The sequence below is a fragment of the Ambystoma mexicanum genome, chromosome 11, assembly GCF_040938575.1.
Source record: "Ambystoma mexicanum isolate Mex_15411 chromosome 11, UKY_AmexF1_1, whole genome shotgun sequence".
Lineage (NCBI taxonomy): Eukaryota > Metazoa > Chordata > Amphibia > Caudata > Ambystomatidae > Ambystoma > Ambystoma mexicanum.
The window spans coordinates 33340884-33363455 of record NC_090934.1 but is presented as its reverse complement, the minus strand read 5'-3'; the positions used below and the strand labels follow the sequence as shown (position 1 = coordinate 33363455).

General features: G+C 50.2%; 1 protein-coding gene across 1 annotated transcript in view; it reads right to left on the bottom strand.

Moving 5' to 3' along the window:
• Positions 1-3278: 3278 nt before the first annotated feature.
• FAM229A (family with sequence similarity 229 member A) overlaps positions 3279-22572 on the bottom strand; it is a 94790-nt gene continuing 75496 nt past the window's right edge. Inside the window, exons 2-3 of the mRNA XM_069625246.1 lie at positions 10821-10955; positions 3279-3508 (exon numbers count right to left, since the gene is read on the bottom strand). Of these exons, the coding sequence (XP_069481347.1) occupies positions 3406-3508; positions 10821-10936 (219 nt within the window). The 5' untranslated portion in view covers positions 10937-10955 and the 3' untranslated portion in view covers positions 3279-3405. The remainder of the gene's footprint in view (positions 3509-10820; positions 10956-22572) is intronic.

Sequence of the window (22572 nt, the reverse complement as noted above, 5' to 3'; positions counted from 1 at the left end):
CTCCTGGGTTCAGGCCTGGAGGACTGGGTAATTTGCCCTGCTCCTGAGTGCAGGCCTGGAGGACTGGGTAATTTGCCCTGCTCCTGAATGCAGGCCTGGAGGACTGGCTCCTTTGCCCTGCTCCTGAGTGCAGGCCTGGAGGACTGGCTCCTTTGCCCTGCTCCTGAGTGCAGGCCTGGAGGACTGGGTAATTTGCCCTGCTCCTGAGTGCAGGCCTGGAGGACTGGGTAATTTGCCCTGCTCCTGGGTGCAGGCCTGGAGGACTGGGTAATTTGCCCAGCTCCCGAGTGCAGGCCTGGAGGACTGGGTAATTTGCCCTGCTCCCGAATGCAGGCCTGGAGGATTGGGTAATTTGCCCTGCTCCCGAGTGCAGGCCTGGAGGACTGGCTCCTTTGCCCTGCTCCTGAGAGCAGGCCTGGAGGACTGGGTAATTTGCCCTGCTCCTGAGTGCAGGCCTGGAGGACTGGGTAATTTGCCCTGCTCCTGAGTGCAGGCCTGGAGGACTGGCTCCTTTGCCCTGCTCCTGAGTGCAGGCCTGGAGGACTGGGTAATTTGCCCTGCTCCTGAGTGCGGGCCTGGAGGACTGGGTAATTTGCCCAGCTCCCGAGTGCGGGCCTGGAGGACTGGGTAATTTGCCCTGCTCCTGAGTGCGGGCCTGGAGGACTGGGTAATTTGCCCAGCTCCCGAGTGCGGGCCTGGAGGACTGGGTAATTTGCCCTGCTCCCGAGTGCGGGCCTGGAGGACTGGGTAATTTGCCCAGCTCCCGAGTGCGGGCCCGGAGGACTGGGTAATTTGCCCTGCTCCCGAGTGCAGGCCTGGAGGATTGGGTAATTTGCCCTGCTCCCGAGTGCAGGCCCGGAGGATTGGGTAATTTGCCCTGCTCCCGAGTGCAGGCCTGGAGGATTGGGTAATTTGGAGGACTGGGTCATTTGCCCAGCTCCCGAGTGCAGGCCTGGAGGACTGGGTAATTTGCCCTGCTCCCGAGTGCAGGCCTGGAGGACTGGGTAATTTGCCCTGCTCCCGAGCGCAGGCCTGGAGGACTGGGTAATTTGCCCTGCTCCCGAGTGCAGGCCTGGAGGACTGGGTAATTTGCCATGCTCCTGAGTGCAGGCCTGGAGGAGTGGCTCCTTTGCCCTGCTCCTGAGTGCAGGCCTGGAGGACTGGGTAATTCGCCCTGCTCCTGAGTGCAGGCTTGGAGTACTGGGTAATTTGCCCTGCTCCTGAGTGCAGGCCTGGAGGACTGGCTCCTTTGCCCTGCTCCTGAGTGCAGGCCTGGAGGACTGGGTAATTTGCCCTGCTCCTGAGTGCAGGCCTGGAGGACTGGCTCCTTTGCCCTGCTCCTGAGTGCAGGCCTGGAGGACTGGGTAATTTGCCCTGCTCCTGAGTGCAGGCCTGGAGGACTGGGTAATTTGCCCTGCTCCTGAGTGCAGGCCTGGAGGACTGGGTAATTTGCCCTACTCCTGAGTGCAGGCCTGGAGGATTGGGTAATTTGCCCTGCTCCTGAGTGCAGGCCTGGAGGATTGGGTAATTTGCCCAGCTCCCGAGTGCAAGCCTGGAGGACTGGGTAATTTGCCCTGCTCCTGAGTGCAGGCCTGGAGGACTGGGTAATTTGCCCTGCTCCTGAGTGCAGGCCTGGAGGACTGGGTAATTTGCCCTGCTCCTGAGTGCAGGCCTGGAGGATTGGGTAATTTGCCCTGCTCCTGAGTGCAGGCCTGGAGGACTGGGTAATTTGCCCTGCTCCTGAGTGCAGGCCTGAAGGACTGGCTCCTTTGCCCTGCTCCTGAGTGCAGGCCTGAAGGACTGGCTCCTTTGCCCTGCTCCTGAGTGCAGGCCTGGAGGACTGGGTAATTTGCCCTGCTCCTGAGTGCGGGCCTGGAGGAGTGGCTCCTTTGCCCTGCTCCTGAGTGCAGGCCTGGAGGACTGGGTAATTTGCCCAGCTTCCGAGTGCAGGTCTGGAGGAGTGGCTCCTTTGCCCTGCTCCTGAGTGCAGGCCTGGAGGACTGGGTAATTTGCCCAGCTCCCGAGTGCAGGCCTAGAAGACTGGATAATTTGCCCTGCTCCTGAGTGCAGGCCTGGAGGACTGGGTAATTTGCCCTGCTCCTGAGTGCAGGCTTGGAGGAGTGGCTCCTTTGCCCTGCTCCTGAGTGCAGGCCTGGAGGACTGGGTAATTTGCCCTGCTCCTGAGTGCAGGCCTGGAGGACTGGGTAATTTGCCCTGCTCCTGAGTGCAGGCCTGGAGGACTGGGTAATTTGCCCTGCTCCCGAGTGCAGGCCTGGAGGACTGGGTAATTTGCCCTGCTCCCGAGTGCAGGCCTGGAGGACTGGCTCCTTTGCCCTGCTCCTGAGTGCAGGCCTGGAGGACTGGCTCCTTTTCCCTGCTCCTGAGTGCAGGCCTGGAGGACTGGGTAATTTGCCCTGCTCCTGAGTGCAGGCCTGGAGGACTGGGTAGTTTGCCCTGCTCCTGAGTGCAGGCCTGGAGGACTGGGTAATTTGCCCTGCTCCTGAGTGCAGGCCTGGAGGACTGGGTAATTTGCCCTGCTCCTGAGTGCAGGCCTGGAGGACTGGCTCCTTTGCCCTGCTCCTGAGTGCAGGCCTGGAGGACTGGGTAATTTGCCCTGCTCCTGAGTGCAGGCCTGGAGGACTGGGTAATTTGCCCTGCTCCTGAGTGCAGGCCTGGAGGATTGGGTAATTTGCCCTGCTCCTGAGTGCAGGCCTGGAGGACTGGGTAATTTGCCCTGCTCCTGAGTGCAGGCCTGGAGGACTGGGTAATTTGCCCTGCTCCCGAGTGCAGGCCTGGAGGACTGGCTCCTTTGCCCTGCTCCTGAGTGCATGCCTGGAGGATTGGGTCAGCACGTCCTTCAGTGAGGCTTGATTCAGACCCATCATGTTCCCTTGACCCTCACGATTATTGGCATCAGTGTAACCCAGACTTATCTGCTCCCAGCAAGGATGCTTCTGTGGAATCATAGGGTATCGGGCATGCCAGGTGTCCTCAATATGGCATATTGTGTGTCGTCCATCCTGGTCCACTTCTATACCCTTAAGTGCCAGTGCGTCAGCACAATTCGGTAGTGCTAATCGTAAATATTGATTAACCATCCTGAAGCTGACATTACAGCCTCTGCAATACATACAGGAAGAATTCTCCTAGTTGCAACAATCTCAAAGGATAAATGCGAGTCCTGCTTTTGACCTTGTCACAGCCTCTAGGGGGCGTGATCCCCTAACCCCATCCGTCTGATGCACCCAGATGAAAGGACAGATGCTCACAGGCTGGGGTAGAAAAGATTTCACTGTGTGCCTTTATTAGAATGTACATTGTTTGGTCTCAGGTGGTGATGCATGGCTCGGGGGGCGCCAGGCCCCAGCGGCACCCTTCTGGACCCCAGAGCTCAGCTGGGCCTCCTCAGGTAGCTCCTGTCCTGGGATGGCCCCCCATGGCCATGTAGACGTCGATGGGAACATGGAGCAGTGTCAAGCAGTGGCACCCGGGGCATCTCCTCAGAGGCCTGCAAGAGGAGAAGAGAGCCAATTATTTGCCTGCACGCGGGGTCGATGGGTAAGATGGGGGTGAATCCTGAGAGAGAGCAGGTCAGATGTATACAGAGAGGTTGGAGGGAGACTATTTGGGGAGAGCGGCAAAGTGACACTCAGAGGATGGACATGTTGGATTGACACTGGAATAGAAGGTGGGAACCAGGGGATGGGGTAAGTGGATACAGAGGAAAGGGGTGCAGTAAGCTAGACAGATACTGGGGGAAATGAGAAGGGTGGGAGAAACATGGATGGAGGGGAAAGGGCCCTAAAAGTATGAAGGTAGGTTGGGGAGTTTGAGGGCACTGGGAGGGATCAGAATGAGGAACACTGAGCATATGGGGGAAGATTGGAGGACCCCTGAGCTTACAGGGAAGTTGTAGGGATGCTTGGGGGGATTGGCGAGACTGGAAGTATGAGGTGAGATTGGGGGTTTGGATTGGAGGGGTACTGAATGTATGAGGGTAGTTTGGGGCACTAGCAGGGATCAAAAGGTGGAACACCAAACATGTGGGGGAAGCTTAGAGGACCTCTGAGGTTATGGGGAAGTTGTAAGTTTGCTGAAGGGGGGAGATTGGTGGGAAACTGGAGGTATGAAGGTAGTCTATGCCACTAGGAGGGAGGCAAAGGAGGTACACAGAGCATGTGGGGGAAGCTTGGAGGGTCTCTGGAGTTATGAGGGGGAAGTTGTAGGGACGCTGGGTGACGGAGCTTGATGGGACACTGGAAGTATGAGAGGAGATTGTGGTTGGGATTGGAGGGGCGTTAGAAGCATGGGGGTAGGGACACCTAAGGAGGAACACTGGACTTATGAGGGAAGCTTGGAGGGCCTCTGGAGTTATGGGGTAGTTGTAGGGATGGTAGGGGGAGATTGACAAGATACTGGAAGTATGAGGGTAGATTGGGGCAGTAGAATGGAGAAGAACGGTTGCTCCTCCTTCCTCACACGCGCTAGGGGGAGGGAAGGATTGTAGGGATGCAGGAAGGATGGGTCAGTTTAGCAGACCACTGCTGTTTTGAGGGTTGGAGAACCACAGAAGATGGGGGAAGATTGCAAAGATAGCGAGGAGGGGAGTCAATTTGGAGGAACACTGACACACCAGGAACTGGCCAGATGGACCCTGGGTGGATGGGATGGGCTTGATGGACACTGGGTGGATGGGATGGATCTAATGGACACTAGGCGGATGTAATTGGTTAGAGAGACACAAGGTGGATGGGATGGGTTAGCAGGACACTGGGTGGATGGGATGGATCTGATGGGCACTTGAGGATGGGATGGGTTAGAGAAACACTGGGAGGATGGGATTGGTTAGAGCGACACAAGGTGGATGGGATGGGTTAGCAGGGCACTGGGTGGATGGTATGGATCTGATGGGAACTGGCGGATGGGATGGGTTAGAGAGACACTAGGTGGATGGGATGGGTTAGAGGACACAAAGTGGATGGGATGGGTTAGCAGGACGGGATGGATCTGATGGGCACTGGCGGATGGGATGGGTTAGAGAGACACTAGGTGGATGGGATGGGTTAGAGGAACACAAGGTGGATGGGATGGGTTAGCAGGACACTGGGTGGATGGGATGGATCTGATGGGAACTGGTGGATGGGATGGGTTAGAGAGACACTAGGTGGATGGGATGGGTTAGAGAAACACAAAGTGGATGGGATGGGTTAGCAGGACACTGGGTGGATGGGATGGATCTGATGGGCACTGGCGGATGGGATGGGTTAGAGAGACACTAGGTGGATGGGATGGGTTAGAGGAACACAAGGTAGATGGGATGGGTTAGCAGGACACTGGGTGGATGGGATGGATCTGATGGGCACTGGCGGATGGGATGGGTTAGAGAGACACTAGGTGGATGGGATGGGTTAGAGGAACACAAGGTGGATGGGATGGGTTAGCAGGACACTGGGTGGATGGGATGGATCTGATGGGAACTGGCGGATGGGATGGGTTAGAGAGACACTAGGTGGATGGGATGGGTTAGAGGAACACAAGGTGGATGCGATGGGTTAGCAGGACACTGGGTGGATGGGATGGATCTGATGGGAACTGGCGGATGGGATGGGTTAGAGAGACACTAGGTGGATGGGATGGGTTAGAGGAACACAAGGTGGATGCGATGGGTTAGCAGGACACTGGGTGGATGGGATGGATCTGATGGGAACTGGCGGATGGGATGGGTTAGAGAGACACTAGGTGGATGGGATGGGTTAGAGGAACACAAGGTGGATGCGATGGGTTAGCAGGACACTGGGTGGATGGGATGGATCTGATGGGAACTGGCGGATGGGATGGGTTAGAGAGACACTAGGTGGATGGGATGGGTTAGAGGAACACAAGGTGGATGCGATGGGTTAGCAGGACACTGGGTGGATGGGATGGATCTGATGGGAACTGGCAGATGGGATGGGTTAGAGAGACACTAGGTGGATGGGATGGGTTAGAGGAACACAAGGTGGATGCGATGGGTTAGCAGGACACTGGGTGGATGGGATGGATCTGATGGGAACTGGCGGATGGGATGGGTTAGAGAGACACTAGGTGGATGGGATGGGTTAGAGGAACACAAGGTGGATGCGATGGGTTAGCTGGACACTGGGAAGATCTGGTAGATTGAAGCAAACATGAGGGGACAGGCAAGTTGAATGGGCAGTCTGGGCTGGTGGGAGGAACACTGAAAGGACAGGGGTGTGTTGGTGGGCCAATACTGGTGTGTGGCAGGGCACTTTTGGTGGGAGCTAAGAGGGTGACTGACACGATGGGTAGGTTGGAGAGGTACTGAAGTGGACAGGTCATGGCAGAGGACAGGAGGAAGTGACAGAGAGTATAAGGGCACAGCAACTAGATGGAAAGGAGAAGAAGAGTTTGAGGAAAACAGAGGTTGGGGGCAGGTTGGAGGACTGACAGGATGGGGCAGGGTGGAGGGACACTGGGTGGGAGGGAGAGGGTGGAGGCATGTTCCGTCTAAATCACAGCACTTGGTCCCAGCGGCCACTAGCCCTCTTTGGTGTGGTAAGGTACTGCTCTCTTCCTTCCCCCACCACAGGTTCTGGGGTATTGCCCCTCCTTGCAGTGTCTGGCATGAAGTGGGGAGCCCTTCTAGAAGTGTCCAGCTGCCTTTTGCATGGCTCCTTCCATCTTTTTCACAGTTCTCAAGATCATGACGCCTACTCAGCTTCTTAGTGTGCCCCGTTCATCAGCGTCCCTTTTGTCCCAGAAGGATCTCCCCCTCTGGTCTTCCAGCTGCTTTTGTCTTTGCCGCAGAGCAGAAGCTGTACTCACAAGATTGTGACAATCAGTGAGAGATTTCGAAAGCTTCTCTTTGTCGTGGGGCAATGAGTTAAATTCACCACACACCTTCCCTTTGCGATCTCGTTTCACTTTGAAAGAAACAAAGTGGGGAGCGAGATAAAAAGTCAGCCTCTTAATGTTTTTTCCCTGTCTACTGTGCTGTACCAGAAACTGGAATTGTTTCAAGGGTAGACACCATCTCAAGACTCTGGTATTTGTGTGTTTGTTCCGAGGCGAAAAGACCAAAAGGACATGTTCAGTAACCAGGTTGAAGTGTCTATCTGTTAAATACAGTGGACCCTCTACTGTCCACTTAATTGCTAAGCAGTTCCTTTCAATGATGGAAATGAACATATCCCGGGCAACAGCTAGAGGCTTAGTAAAATTATTGGTTTCTCCCCTTTATCCCGGACCTCTGACAAAACTGTGCCAATTCCAACAAGGGTTGGCTGTCAGGCCTGTACCGACAATGAGAAAACAGACCAACTTCAGATGGCGTAAGCACTCTTTATCAGTGAAGCTATGGATAATGACTTTACCCTGATTTGCTGCGGCACGAGATTGGTGTTTTCGTGAGTGGTGATCTATTAACTGTTGAAATGTAGCCAGTCTTCCAGGCAAGAGTATAATCTGACACAGACCCTAAAATGTAGAACAAGTGTCCTTTTGGTTATCCCCTGGGTGGAGTTACATTTGCCAATAGCCTTTGTAAGATTTAATGGGGAAATGGATTTAGATTGCCCCGGACACTCAATGAACTCAGCAATGGAGGGCCTGAGATAAGCCTCAAATTATTTAGCCATCAAAAGTCTATACAGAACCTTTACAGACCATCAGGTTTGAGAACCAAGACAATGGGCAAGAACTATTCACTAACAGACTTCTTATTGACTGCCATTTACATTTTCCTTTGTACACCTTTTTGGCTGCTGGAGTGGCATGCTAGGGTGAGATAGCGACTTTCTCATATGCATTTGTCTGGATGGGTTTCAAGTCGATAATGCTGATAATAAGACTCTCTGGTTGGTCAGATAAAGTGTGAGAAGCCAGATAAAAAGACATTATTCTAGTTCTTGTTTCTTGATTCCCGTTAGAGTGTCCGTAATATTGGGAATGTCCATAGTCTCTTCCAGAATCTATACTATATTGATGCTTGCTTCTTGATTGGGATTCAGAAGACAAGCTCGGACATCTCTTTTACTCGGGTCTGTGATGCCTTAAGCCAAGTACATGACAATGTTGTCTTTTTTTCTGCTGATCAGGTTGATGAACCCGGGAGTTGAAATTGACTATGGCTCAATTCACCCAAAAGACCTGCTCCATTATACCAATAGCTTGCTGTAGATGTTGGGCAACAAGACCAGTACCTCATGTTCTCTTTTGAATACATGCAGGCAGGGACTTTTATCATATAAGACTGTTTGTCCAAGCCATCTCCAAATTCTCACAGGCTGTTGAACTACTGTTATCCCATTCAGGGTAGCGCAAACCTTGCAAGGAAGCTATGCCGCGGTTGAGTATTCTCTACAAGCTCGGCTAAGTTAGGATGTGTGTCTTCTTGCTCTTCCATGCCTCTGGGCTCATGCCTAGAACACTGCGTGGATCGCACCTATAGAACAGCTCATGGGGTCCAAAGCAGGATGAGATCTATGGAGGTTTACACACAGCAAAGGGGATCCAGTGTAGCAGATGGGGGTTTGTTGAAACCTTCAACCAAACTGTGTGTTTGACGACAAAACCTAAAGCCGATGTAAGAAAGGTCGTAATATTCAACTGATCTTTCGTCTTTTTCAGCTCGGACAGAAAGGAAGGGCCCTGGTCAGTGAGTATTTCCTGGGCGAGCCACATTATTAATGATCTGAGGATACTCCGAGGGGCAATACTGCACAAGAGAAAAGCTGAGTCCATTATAGCCAGCATCTATTGGAAGAGGTGGACGCAAAATGTCATCACTACTCATTCAAATGTTATATGTATGACACAGAGAGGCTGTAAAAGGGCTGGTGGAACGTATCTATGACTTGTCTTCCGGCGGCACGCGCCACAGGCCTAATGGTATCTTTTTGTAGGACTACCGGGACCGTGGAGACGGCTCAATCAGTGATCTTTTGTTTTAGCCATTCCCAAATGCGCAGCTTTGAGGCAGGAGTGAGCCAAACCTGTTCCGGCTTTCTGAACCATCTTCTGAGCTGATACTATAGTCAAGGTGGCCCATTGGCTTTTAGAATGTGTTGCACTCATTGCAACAAGCTGCTTTCTTGTGTGGACAAGACTCTCATGCCGGGACATATATGTGATACGTTTGGCTCAGGGATTTCCTTGAGCTTCTGCACATTCTGGAGACCTTAAATCGTCTGTGCGATGCAGGTGGTGGGTTGGAGCCATGACCTTTTAGGCACGGAGGTTATCTTGGGTTGCTTATTTCAGAGTGGCTACCTACTCGTACTGTCGACCGTCGACCTTTCACACACGAGTCGCGCTAGCCCCCGAGTGCCTGTACCTGAAATGCCACTTCTCTGAAATTAAAGAGGCTAAACCTCACATTTCTTCTATAGTCCTTGTGAATTATTCCAGCTCCAGCATTCTCCAGGTCCAAGCCTGAGCCTTTTGGAATGCAGCTATAGAGGTCTGGTGTTACTCAACCTCTAAATCTCCCCCCACTAGAAGGTGGTCTCTGCGTGCTCTAGGCGCTATATCCAAACCGGCTCTGCTCAGAGCCAATAGTCATAGTGTTAATCAGGGCGTTAACTTCTCAAATGTCATAATCATGGGCTTGGCACGATCAGATGCCATCATTTTTGAAAAGTAAAAAAAATGCTGCACCCTGTTGTCTTCTCTGCAGACGCTTTGTATTTCTTAGGTTGCACCTTGTCTCCGTGTCACGAGAACCCCACATCTTGCACGCTTGAGAGCCTTCACTCTTGATTCCAGGAAGCAGTGCATGCTTTCTTTCTCTCTCTCTTTCTTTCTCTCCCACTCCCTTTCTCTCTTTCCCTCTCTTTTCTTTCCCTTTCCTTCTTTCCCTCCCTCTCTTTCTCCCTCTTTCTTTCTCGATCTTTCCGTCTTTCCTCCTTTCTTTAACTCTCTCTCTTGCACTTATAAATAAGATGTTCAGTTGTGGCTGCTGCACACTTGGGAATCTTCCCTCCAAGTTGCAGTGTTGCGCCTGAAGCTCTATTCCTCATAGTGGGGCACTTTTCCTTTGCCAGCGATTCCCACTCACTACTTGGCCTTCTCCTCCCATCCTCCTGTTACTCGCCCACCGTTGGGGTCTCCGACCCTCTCGCCACACTGGCAGTGTCACCGTTCTGGCATGATTCCCCTCGCCCTTGGAGGCCCTTGCACCAGGTGCTCACTCTTCCTTTTGATGGCATGGCATGGCGCGCTTTCTCCTCCTTACTCCTCCACACGTCCCCTCTCACTGCGGATCCTTGTAGCTTTGGTGCCTGACCTCAAGTGGTGAATCCCTGCTCCTGGAATCTGCTTCTTTAAATAGAGCTCCGCCATCTTGCTCGCAGTTCTCCATCTCACAAGCTCGGCCCACGTCTGCGTCTCAACGCGCACTGTTCATCTGCGTCCATCTCTTCTCTACGCTCTTCTGACGCTTCTGTCATTCCAGTGGAACTATGTATCCGGTCACATGATTGTGGATTGCACAGACAGACTTCAAACATGTTTGTTTGTTGTGGTGTGGGCTGAAGTGCGAAACATTACATCCAGGGGCAAAGCAGGAAGCTTAGAGTTGGGAGGGAGAAGGCAGGATGGGCGGGAGTGCTGGTGGCATGCCATGCGTTAGCTAGACCAAAGCTCGAATGCTCCTGTACACAGCATTCAAGCATTCATTATTGACATAGAAGAAGATGGGGGCGGTAGGAGGGAACCTGGAAGGGGATGGGCAAAGGGACACTGGCAGGCTGGGCGCATACTGGGGTGGAGAGAAAGGATGGGGGCCACAGTCCAAGGCACTCAGGAAGCGCTGCCCTTACCTGACTGGGGCACTGACAGGGGCTGGCTCCTGGTTCTCCGGTGCAGTGGTCAGACTCGGGGAGTCTCCTGCCTCTATGGGGAACCTTCGAGCGGGTGGGCTTCCCTGGGAACTCATGTCTCGCCCCAAGCTCTGTCTGCAGGAAGAAAAGGAGAGTATGAAAACAGAGAAAGGACTAAACACTGCACAGCCAAAAAGGGTTTAAAGAAGAGAATTTGTCATAATAGGCCTGGCCTGTGCCCTTCTCCACTACAATACACATGCTGGCCTTTAACTTGCCAGGCCTGGCTACAAGTCCCCCACTCTAGGGTGTGTTGTATTGCATAACCATGTTTAGGCTAGTAGGCACCGATATACCAGACACCACTGCAGCACAGGGGCCCACCAGTATTTTGTGGTCCCCACAGGTTGTCCAAAGGCCTGTGAATGCGTTTGGGTGGCTGGAATCTGAGGGACATTTTGCACAAGGCCAACTTCATTTTATTTTATGTCACTACTAATATGAATCCTGTATTTGCAGTGAAAACAAAAAACAGTATAACTGAGGCGCGCCAGGTAATTGGAAGCCCTTGAGATTAATTATCTCATCAAAACCCACTCTTAAATCAAACAAAACTAGCTGCTGCACCCTCATGGAACATGTAGGCACCTCTAACCTACTCCACATTGAAGAGAAACAGTAATTGTTCCACCGTTGGATGCGCTACCAGCTCACACAAATTGTACATATGCTTAATTAGTAATGGTAAGTGTCGCCATTGCTACAAAGTCCATATAAAAAAATACTTTTCGAGGGAGACTCAGATATTTTTCCTCCTTATTTAATTATGTTCATTTCCCGTCTTCAAATGTCACAGTTGTACGCCAAATGTGACAGTTGTATGCCAACACGTGTTTCGACCTCCACAGGTCTTTCTCAAGGCAAAGCTCTGCTCCAAACAAGTAATCTAAAACCATTTAAATTCACATATGTTTCACCACAATACACATTGCAAATAACCCAAAACAAGGACAGTGGCATAGACTACAGGGAAAACATGAAACCATGAAGTAATATATACATTACCAGATCATATTATCATATAAAATAAACAGGAACATGTCATCATCAGCGCATGTGAAGGAATGACAACAGGAAAGAACTTGATAAAGCTTGTACACATTGAGTATCTGGATAATTAGTATGGCATATTATATATGTGCCATCTAAGTAATGTGTTTAGTTTACCCATGCAATAGGTTCACATGTGCCACCAACTAGAGCCCAGTGCCTCCAACTACAGCGCCTCTCACCGCACCCACTGAGCCAAATGCCAAAAACCAAACTGTGTGCTTTGTGAATGGGTGTCCAGTTATCACTAATACCTTAAGTATGGGTAAAGTACCATGTCCCGATAGTTTTCATGCAATACCAACTTGTATCAACTTAGCAATTACCCATTATGTAGTCTCTCTGATAGATATCGGCTTGTGGAAAATTGCAATTGTCGCAGTGGTCGTAATACTGACGTCCTATATTCCAAACAATGGGACAATGGTAAGTGCAACCAATTTATTAGTCAAGATGACTAGAATCTCAAAAGTTCCTAACATGACAAATTGCAAAAGGACAACGTTACCTGCACAGCTTTATTGCTGATCTGTCTCAATGAACTTGTGGCGATCTATATCAATGAAGTACAGCCAGCCCTTAATGGCAACACCTAATGCGCAAAACCGTGCATATTAAAAATAGCAAAACGAAAAAACCATGATTCAGAAGACTACGCGATGTGTACATAACTGGAATTTGCTTGAAAAGCAAAACCGTGCATATTAAAAATAGCGGAATGCAAAGGCCGTGGCTCAAAGTGCTACGCGATGAGTACATAACTGAAATTAGCTTACCCCAATGTACTGCCGTCTGCGTAAATATGTCCAAACAAAAGCAAGTCCAACAGCGGTCGTCCCCTAACTCAGTATAAAAGAAAGGCTAACACATTATTATGAATTTGAAGCGCGGCGGCAGCCGACAGATTTGATTTGTAGGCTGCGGCCGCATCACCATCTGTGTTACCATCAAACGGGATCAGTGGGTCCTTTTGCTTCTTAGGCCCCATTTCTCCAGGTCCGGTCCTTTTGTTACTCGTAGGTTTGAAGTTTAACGGGGTTCTCGGGGTGTAACAGGTAGATACAATCTTCGTCAATGAGTTTTGGTTGTTACTGGAGACGCGGTCCCCCCCTAGATTCTCTAGCCGTGAGAGTCTGTTTCTCTGATGGCTTGAGACTTCATCAGCATTTCTCTGCACCTCTCTTGATACGTGATGGAACATTTGCGGAGGGGAGACCATTGCGGCATTATAGGGGCCGACAGGGCGAGGCTTTCTAATGTAGATGTCAAGGGGCTCCATTTCAGTTCTTGAGGGGCCTATAGACAAGCGTTCTTTCATTGTTTCAAAGTCAGGCGTTCCGCGAGTCTAGCTTCACGTCCTGCTAGATCTAACACCTGAGTTGAGTTTATGCTGCATGCAGGGGAGTATGCAAGTGAGTTTTGCAACTCAGCAGTAGCACATCTCTCTTTCCGAATTGCTTTGGCTTTACTCAGGTTAATCGCAATTTCAGCGCTTGATCTTGGAAATGCTTTCGGATCTTTGTTCGAAAGTGGATCTAATCTCACTTCCATATCGTCAGAGGGTTCGGGGCTCAATTCTACCTCCGGTGTTTGATGGTTACAAGTGTTAGCAAGGTTCGTTAGTTCGAATATTTCAGCATTAGTGGAGACCAACACCATTTCTTTCTCGTGCTCAATGAGTTCGAGGTCCGTCACATCGCACTCATGCAGCGGTCTTCCCCTTATTCCTTCGTTCGCGTGGTGAGAGTCATTCATGACAGGGACGGAGGCATTTCTCTTCAATTTGGTATGATCGTTGGTTATAATGGTTGCACAGACTTCGTCAATCGAAGTTTCCTCCTGGCCGACCACAGGGACAGATGGTACTGCCACGGACAAGTCCGTCGCTGACTGTGTATATGACGCAATCAACTGAGGGGTTTCACCCACTTCCAGATCTAATGGTGACACTATGGGATCGCTCGATAATTCAGGCGCTAGGTCAGGAATTAAAGACTGACGCCGTGATGTAGCGGCACAGGGATTACAGGAGGGACTATGGATGCAGCCAGGCATCAATGATTCAAGTAGCGAGTGTGGGCTTGATGAACTTATGGAGTGGGCAAAGCCTGAACCAGGGCTGAGGAGTGCTTTGCCCACCATACGAGGCCCACTCAACCTCTGCTGCTCCCAGTCATGACTCCCCAAGGAGCCATCTGACAAACCCTCCTTAGGCACACAGTCTCTCTGAAGGGAGGACACAGTCAATGGATTCAAATCCCGAGACACCGCCACATCGATTGGCTCGGGCTCAGCGGGATAGGCGGACAGGGAGCCCTCCGCTCTAAGGGAGTCCAACTTGCCATTGGATTGTAATGTTTGTCTGGACATGGCACGAGTCAGGGGCCCCAACTCAGCCATGGAGGCAGGTTTCTTACCTTCTCTCCGGCGGGGCTTCACCTCAGCGGCGTACAGCGGCGTACGGCCGCGGACTGCCGCAGACTGAACTCAGCCCGAGCTCCGCGCGCGCTCCGCGCTCCGGGCGAGTTTTTAAAGGGAGTTGGGCTTCTTTTTCTTAAAGAAGAAGGGATCCAAAACACAGGATCTCCAAAACGCTGGGTGTAGCAGCAGCTCCTCACAGCAACCAACAGGACCAGCGACTGCCGCAGACTGAACTCAGCCCGAGCTCCGCGCGCGCTCCGCGCTCCGGGCGAGTTTTTAAAGGGAGTTGGGCTTCTTTTTCTTAAAGAAGAAGGGATCCAAAACACAGGATCTCCAAAACGCTGGGTGTAGCAGCAGCTCCTCACAGCAACCAACAGGACCAGCGACTGCCGCAGACTGAACTCAGCCCGAACTCCGCGCGTGCTCCCGCTCCGGGCGAGTTTTTAAAGGGAGTTGGGCTTCTTTTTCTTAAAGAAGAAGGGATCCAAAACACAGGATCTCCAAAACGCTGGGTGTAGCAGCAGCTCCTCACAGCAACCAACAGGACCAGCGACTGCCGCAGACTGAACTCAGCCCGAACTCCGCGCGCGCTCCGCGCTCCGCGCTCCGGGCGAGTTTTTAAAGGGAGTTGGGCTTCTTTTTCTTAAAGAAGAAGGGATCCAAAACACAGGATCTCCAAAACGCTGGGTGTAGCAGCAGCTCCTCACAGCAACCAACAGGACCAGCGACTGCCGCAGACTGAACTCAGCCCAAACTCTTAATACACCACACCACTCCCAATAGGTTCCAGACAAGTTAAGCTCATAAAATGAAGTGGGAGCAAAGGGCACTCCAGAACAACAGGACCAGCGACTGCCGCAGACTGAACTCAGCCCGAACTCTTAATACACCACACCACTCCCAATAGGTTCCAGACAAGTTAAGCTCATAAAATGAAGTGGGAGCAAAGGGCACTCCAGAAATTTAAAAGGGAGGGAAAGACAAAGTTAGGTAGAAATTGAACAGCACCAACAGGTAAGTAAGCAGGGCAATCTAGAAAGTGGAACTACATTGATAGGATCAAATCAAAAAGGCTTATGGCCAAAGTCAATAGGACAAAAGTCTTTTGCTCAAAATCACACAGCTCAGGATAGTTCGCGGTTAAGTCTTTGCCAGGAGTTCCGGACGAAGTTGGTTGGCAGAAAAGTTAGGTTAAAGAGTAGAGAAGGATGAGCCCTCGGATTGGAGAAAGATTTCACACACTTTCAGCACGGCTGAACGAAACGAACAACTGGATTTGAACAGTACCTTTCAATGGAGAAGAAGCTGTAGCTGAGGCAGACGTTCCTGGTAGTTACTGCAGGCTCACGGTTCCTGAAGCGACTGTCGGACTGACATGAAGTAGGAAGACTGGAGGGTCCTGCACTACCCAGGGAAGAATCCAGCACCAGAGCAAAGCAACAAATAAAAGGTGCGCTCCTTAAAACCCAAGCAGGGTCCAACCTTCCTGGCTATCCGGCCCACTATAGCTCCGTACAGCAAATTCGACCAGAGGAGGGAGTCCTGGCTTGCAGTTAGGGTCGACTGGTTGGTCCCACCAGCTCAGGGGAAGAAGATTCCTGGAGAATCTTCTCTGTTCTTAGAGTTCGAGGATTCGGACCTGCAGCAGGGCTTCACCGGGCGGTTCAGTCGTGGTAGGGGTCCTCTTCTGTCAGCTCCTCATCGGTTCTTTCATTCCAGTGGCAACTCTGCCTGTCCAGACCCAGAGACCTGCTTTTTATACAGTTTTCCCCCATTCACTCAGCCTGGCTGTCAATCACACATCAGGGTGGTTGTCCCGCCAGGACAGTCATCACAGCCAATAATTTCAGAGTGCGACATGGGTCTCCAGGGAGACCCTGTGCAGGGAGTCACAAACCCCTCCCTCACATCCTGTCCCCCCCAGACATGCAAGCGCCTAAGGAGGGCTTCTGCGTAGAAGCCCGCAAAAAGACGGTGAACAAAGGAACCAAACCTGGTTTGGCGCGCAGAGTAAAACACGAGAAAGACTTTTACAAAATGAAATGGTGAATAAACCCAGCCGGAACCGTAATAAAAACATATATGGTCTAGCGGGTTTAAGTTCGAGGCTACCAAGATAGCCTAAACAATACTAACGTTATTTAAGATAACCGCGGTAGGAAAAATAGGATAGTTACCACTGCCACCAGATGAAAAGGGAGCGAAACAATGCTCCAAGAGAAGCAGACAAATACGGATAAATATTAACCCTTTCCAGTACTCCATGTAAGATGATTTGTGCTTGGTCTGTTGTTTTACAGAGGCTAATAAAGTTAATGGAAACTTTATATGTTCTGGGAGACAGTAGTCAGTCTCAGAAAATGGTGTCTGAGTTGGGAAGTCTAAAAGACAACCCTGTGTCACTGCACTGAAGGTGCTGTGTAACACACAGTAAAAATATGATGCCTGTGGAGTAGGTGAGGCTCCACAGTCTATGAACACAAAAATGTTAAAACACATACAGGAAAACACATGTAAGAGTGGGAAAAAAGGCTCACACTCTTACCAGGTGAAAAAATAAATCCTAGAAATCCAGCAAAGCTGCTGAGGGACTCATTAGGTAAAGGAAATTAGCCATTCTGGAGAATTCTCCCTAACACACCCCCATCTTGAACAGTCAAAGTGCATGGCTAACCTTTGTTTGGTTCTCTTGATGCCAAGGTGACCAGCAGCGGGGATTTCATGCACCAGCTGCAGGAGGAAGGGTCATACATGAAGGGATCTCGCCAACCTCCTATGGTCTCCTTCTGTAGACTCTGTGGGCTCACTAGAGAGGAGCCCACCTTCCCAATAAATCCTGTGCTTCCCAGGAGGTTCACCCTCAAGTTGGGAGCAGGCCTGTCTCCTTAGGCCTTCCAGAGATGGGCACTCACGTTGGCCCTTTTTAAACTGAACCCCATCAGGACCACCTTCAACCAATAAACTTTGGAGTTCAGGATGGTCGTGTGGATTAAGAATATCAGGCATCACCTCTTCCTCGTCAGGTTCGGGTGTTTGGCCAACTACCTCCACCTCAGTGGTAGGTGAGTTAGGGGGAATGTTTTATTTCCCTCTCTTGTCTTTCCTTTAGACTTATGTTTCCCCTTTGGCTTGGGCTTAGCAGCCCTGGTCTGTGACCTCGTGCATGGTCTCACTGCTGTGTCACCCACAAGTCCTAACTCTCTGAGATCATTCCCCAGCAGGTCCTTACCTGGGACTTGCCTCTGTATGCTCACTGAAATCCTTACCATAGTACCATTTATAGTAAGATTTACAGGCATTAGTGAGAACTTGAGAGGGGGTGTGGAATCCACCACAGTTCTGCTGGCCTCACTATCCCTAAGGGGTGGAGTGTCAACTCCAATGATTAGCACACTGTCCTTAAAGCAGTGCTTGGTATTGTCTGGAATGCTAGCATAAGCCTTTGAGACTTAAGGCTCCCAGGAACCCAGGGAAACTAGGACTACCTCAGATTCTATCCCACTGGGGAAGGCATCTGAGGAGAAGGAGGCCGCTGTGATCTCTTCCTCCTCATAGGAGGGTAAGGCCAGACTCACATAGTGGACCCCCAAGGTTCTGACCTTACACCTAGTGTCCCCCTTCACATTGTTAATTGCTCCACAGGTCACAAAAGATCCACTGGGTCTTGGGACATAGGCAGGCTTACAATAACCAGAGTTCTGTCTGGGAGTATAACTCCCACTACCCTGAACATGATCTTGGGACTTACCCTTGCATTTCATTTTGTGGCTCTTTTGGGAGGAAGCTTCATCAGATCCCCCACCCTCCTTATCTTTGTTCTTTTCCCCTCCTCCTGCTTACCAGGGGTAGTCATGTCCTTATGCGACACCATGTGTGATACCCATAAATCTGCTGCACTAGCCAGTTTGTTAGGATCTAACTCCTTTGAATCGACCATGTGCTGCTTAAGCTCAGGGGAAGAAGATGCAAAAATATGTTCAAGCATGACAAGACATATCATACCCTCAAAGGTGGAGACCTTATAGCCTTCAACCCAGCCAATCAAGTTTTCAAGGAATCTGTAACATAGGACACCCAAGTATTACCTTCTTTCTTTTTGTACTCTCTAAATCTCTTTAAGTATTCGGCAGGAGTCTTCCCAAACTTTAAGATGAGAGTTTGCTTTACATTTTGCAAAGTCTACTCTATCATCCTTTGACATCTCCATGATAGCACTGCAGCCAGAATGGGGTAGTCGACTGAGCAGCCATGCAAACTTACCAGCATCCACAAACTCTTGGACTTCACATGCAGACTCAAATGCAGTTAAACAGTCCATAATGTCATTCTTTTCCTCATGCACACTGAGCAGATCGTTAGGAAACTGTGGATAAGAGGAGGACCCAGACCCATGCCCAGATCCCTTGGAAGAGCCAGTTGTAGCCTGAAGCTTGGCCAGTTCCAACTGGTGATCCCTGTCCTTCTGTTTTTCTGCTTCCTCAACTTTCAGCTTAGCCATGTTGAACTAAAGCTCCTTCTGCTTAAACTGCAGTTCTTGCTTCTTGAATTCAAGAATGGCCTCAGCATCAGTGGTGGCAGAGGAAACTTGGTACATCACATCATCCCTGTCATCATGGGTCCCATGGATGAGTGCAGCGACAGCTCTGCTAGAGCTGTCACTGAGAGCTGCCGCACCACCTTCTGCAGTTTCATTTGAGGTAATGGCATTGAGTTGCACCTCTTCCCAATCCATGATCCTTTGGATCATTTCACTCTTTGTACGTTGAGCAGAATAGCCTCTCTCGGTACACATCATTCTCAATGTTTCTGACTTGGAAGCATTCAAGGTTATGTTGGTTATTGTTTCAATGTTTTAAGATGGGTCGTTTGCCTTTACTGTTACGTTACTACTAAGTTCACTATGTGTCCTGGGTAGGTGTAATCTGCCAATACTTTTACCAGTGTGCAACACTGGGTACCTTCGATCCTATCCCACCGCTGCCACCAATTTGTTAAGGTGGATTTCTGAACTCTGACCTGGTGGGCAGAGGTTCAGAAGGCCAGCCTAGTTTCTTGGAACAGGGTAACCTTCTGTACAAGCAGGACCGATCAAGGTAGCATTGCCGGCAGTCAAGACTAGGTCTCAGGAGGGTTGAGGGTGATCAAAAACCCACAATGAGCACACACAGTAAATTACACTACAAATTACTCTCAGTCAGGTGTATATATCAGAAATACATATACATTTATTAAAGGCCTTTTAAATCAAACACAAAGCAAATATCAGCAGTAATAACCAAACCAACACCACTCTTAACTATTAAACATATATACAGTCACCAATGGCCTTCAGGAATAGCAAACAGTATGGGTTCACAACCTGAAAAGAAAGGGGGCATACAGTGCAAATATCATTTAGGCAGTCCTTCACAATTCAAACCCTAACTAAGAGGCAGTCCAGTGCCTAACATGAGTGGAACCTTGATCTCAAAAGTACTTTCGGTGCTGGAGCACGCAATCGTGTGGTTAAAGGAATAGTGCGTTCAAAAATATTATTGTCCCGAGTGTTCGGGCATGTGGTTTTGAGCAAACTGTGATCGATCACAAAAACATTTTCTATGCACCTTACCTTAGTTTTCCTCACTTTTACACACGCGAAATCAGGCAGCGGGGTGCAGCCATCTTGTGCTAATCTTATCCGTTGCCGCATCGCCCTAAGTTGAACTGCCCTCGCGGCACTAAATCATATCCCCCGCCCCTGTAGCTGACAGCACTAGACGCATACGGCCCATTTCACAACGCGAATGCACGTCTCGTGTCAACGTTCTCTGTGTGCCAGTTAATAACGTGTCTCCATGGAAATGGCAGCTATCTTCATTGCTCGTAGCCTGTGCAAACAGATACTAGTACTAGCATTACTATCGATTTTAATTTTGTCTTATAATGGCAACAATACAGCCCTATCAGTACGAACCAGAGTATTCCGAGGGCGGAATTAGTTGAAAGAGAAAGATGCAGAAACGATGGAGCATCGGACGACAGTTGGGAGGACGAATCACCGGATCCTGAGCCAGAGTCTAGTCGCATGGAAGACGTTTCACCTGGTGTACCTGCAATCGGTGTGAGGTCATGCCAACCGAGGAGGCGAACTGCTGATGCAGAGAAAACTATGGATGCTTGGCCTACATATCGGAAGACGAGACACGGCCGTTATGCGTTACCAAAATGCATGACTTCAGGGCCGCCTGCCTCACAAGGTCTGTGTTGAGGATTATGATGGTGCTTATGCACGAACTTCGTGCAACAGTTCACCCTCGGAATCCAAGTAACGAGTAAGTGTACTTTAGATGTGATGTCACTTAGGCCACTAACATTTCATGTTTGTCTCCTATATTGTCGTAGTTTTGATCTATCACTGCCAAATTAATGTAGTCTGCAATTCAATACATCGCTTGTGATTCGGGGAAATCATAGTGGTCATCTTATGTGTCTTTCACGTACAACCAAGAAAAAATATTTCTCTGTGCCCCAAACGTTATGGAATGCCTGGGTGTTCACTTTTGTAATGTGTCTACACTTGAAAGCCCACGTTGATTGATCCATGAAGTAACATTTGTACTGGCAACTGTGCCATAGGATACAAGATTGAAATTTCAACTAAGGTTTGTACATGTATCATGTTAATTTAAATACAGTTTGTATGTTTCTCTTCTAGAGGTGGTACAGGCCGGTGGCCTATCGTTCGTTTACGTGGTGGCTTCATGGGAGGCTTGGATACCGTGTTCGACGAGTAATACCCGCCTGTGTCGTTGGTGCCTTTCGAGCCGAATTCCCCAGTGACAGCGGTCAGTACAGGGGATTGTCCCACACTGTGCTGCAACCCGAAGTATACAATTTGTAGTACATTTGTGCCATCAACATCAGCAACAAAATAAAATACAAATCATCTTTTATGAACAGTTGTTTCAATTTTTCAGTGAATCAAGGACACGCTCACTTGTCCTGGCAGGGCTGGCAGGGTGGGAACGGCCAAGGTGCCAAACGCCATGCACTCTTCAAAGGTATCTTCCGTGCAGGGGTCATTGTTCACAAGGCCTAGCCAGACCCGTGTCTCCAGGCAGGCTCCCCTGAGGCAGACCGCGCCCCTGCAATCCACATAAGTGTGTCTCCACTCAGCAGTGTTCCAGCCCTTTTCTGCATGCCTCAAGCCCCTCCATCCCCCCTCATTTATCAATGGCAGTTCAAACCTGTGGCCGTGGGCCCCCAAGGGGGCTGGTAGGATGGGAATCGCCAAGGTGCCAAACCCCATGTACACTTCAAAGGTATCTTCCGTGCAGGGGGCATTTTTCACATGGCCTCCCCAGACCCCGTGTCTCCAGGGAGGCTCCCCTGAAGCAGACCACGCCAGAAACATGTCACTCATTCACATACACACCCACTTTTCTAATTCTTTATAAACTCCTTGATATTTATCCTGAGAACATCTCTGAGCACTGGAAGTCAACTTGTGATTGTGCTACCTGAGAACATCTGTGAGCACTGGAAGTCAGCTTGTGATTGTGCTACCTGAGAACATCTGTGAGCACTGGAAGTCAACTTGTGATCGTGCTACCTGGGAACATCTGTGAGCACTGGAAGTCAACTCTTGATTGATATTGATATTGATATTTTATTTCTATCGCGCTCATATACAAATGTTTCAGAGCGCGACAAGGCAAGGGAAGGGGAACAGGGGAGAACAAAAACAACAATCTTACTATGCCCAATGACATTGAGAATGCGCAAGTGCAGGGTAGAGGGGGAAGGGGGAGAAGTGCATGGAAGGGGGAACAAAAGGAGAGCGCGGAGCGAGAAGGAGAAAACAAAAATAATAATAAAATAATAAATAAAAAGGCAACAAACAACGAAAAGGGGAGGGTTGTATGGGTACAGATACAGACCCCAGTGCAAGGGGTGGCCCGGAGGCAGTGCGTGAGGGTGGCAAGATTAGTAGGTACCTTGGCCCGGAGGACAGAGGGTGGCCAGGTGCATGGTGCCGAGGGAGAGTAGAATAAACAGGGGAGAGGAGAAGGCAGTAGCAAAGAGGAAGGTTTTGAGGTGCCTCCGGAACCGGAGATGGTTCTCCTCACATTTTAGAGTTGCAGGGAGGCTGTTCCCGAGGGAGGCCCCAGCCGAAGACAGAGGTCTACCCCCAGCTCGTTTCTTTGAGAAACGGCTGATCCTGAGGGTGTTAGAGGTAGAG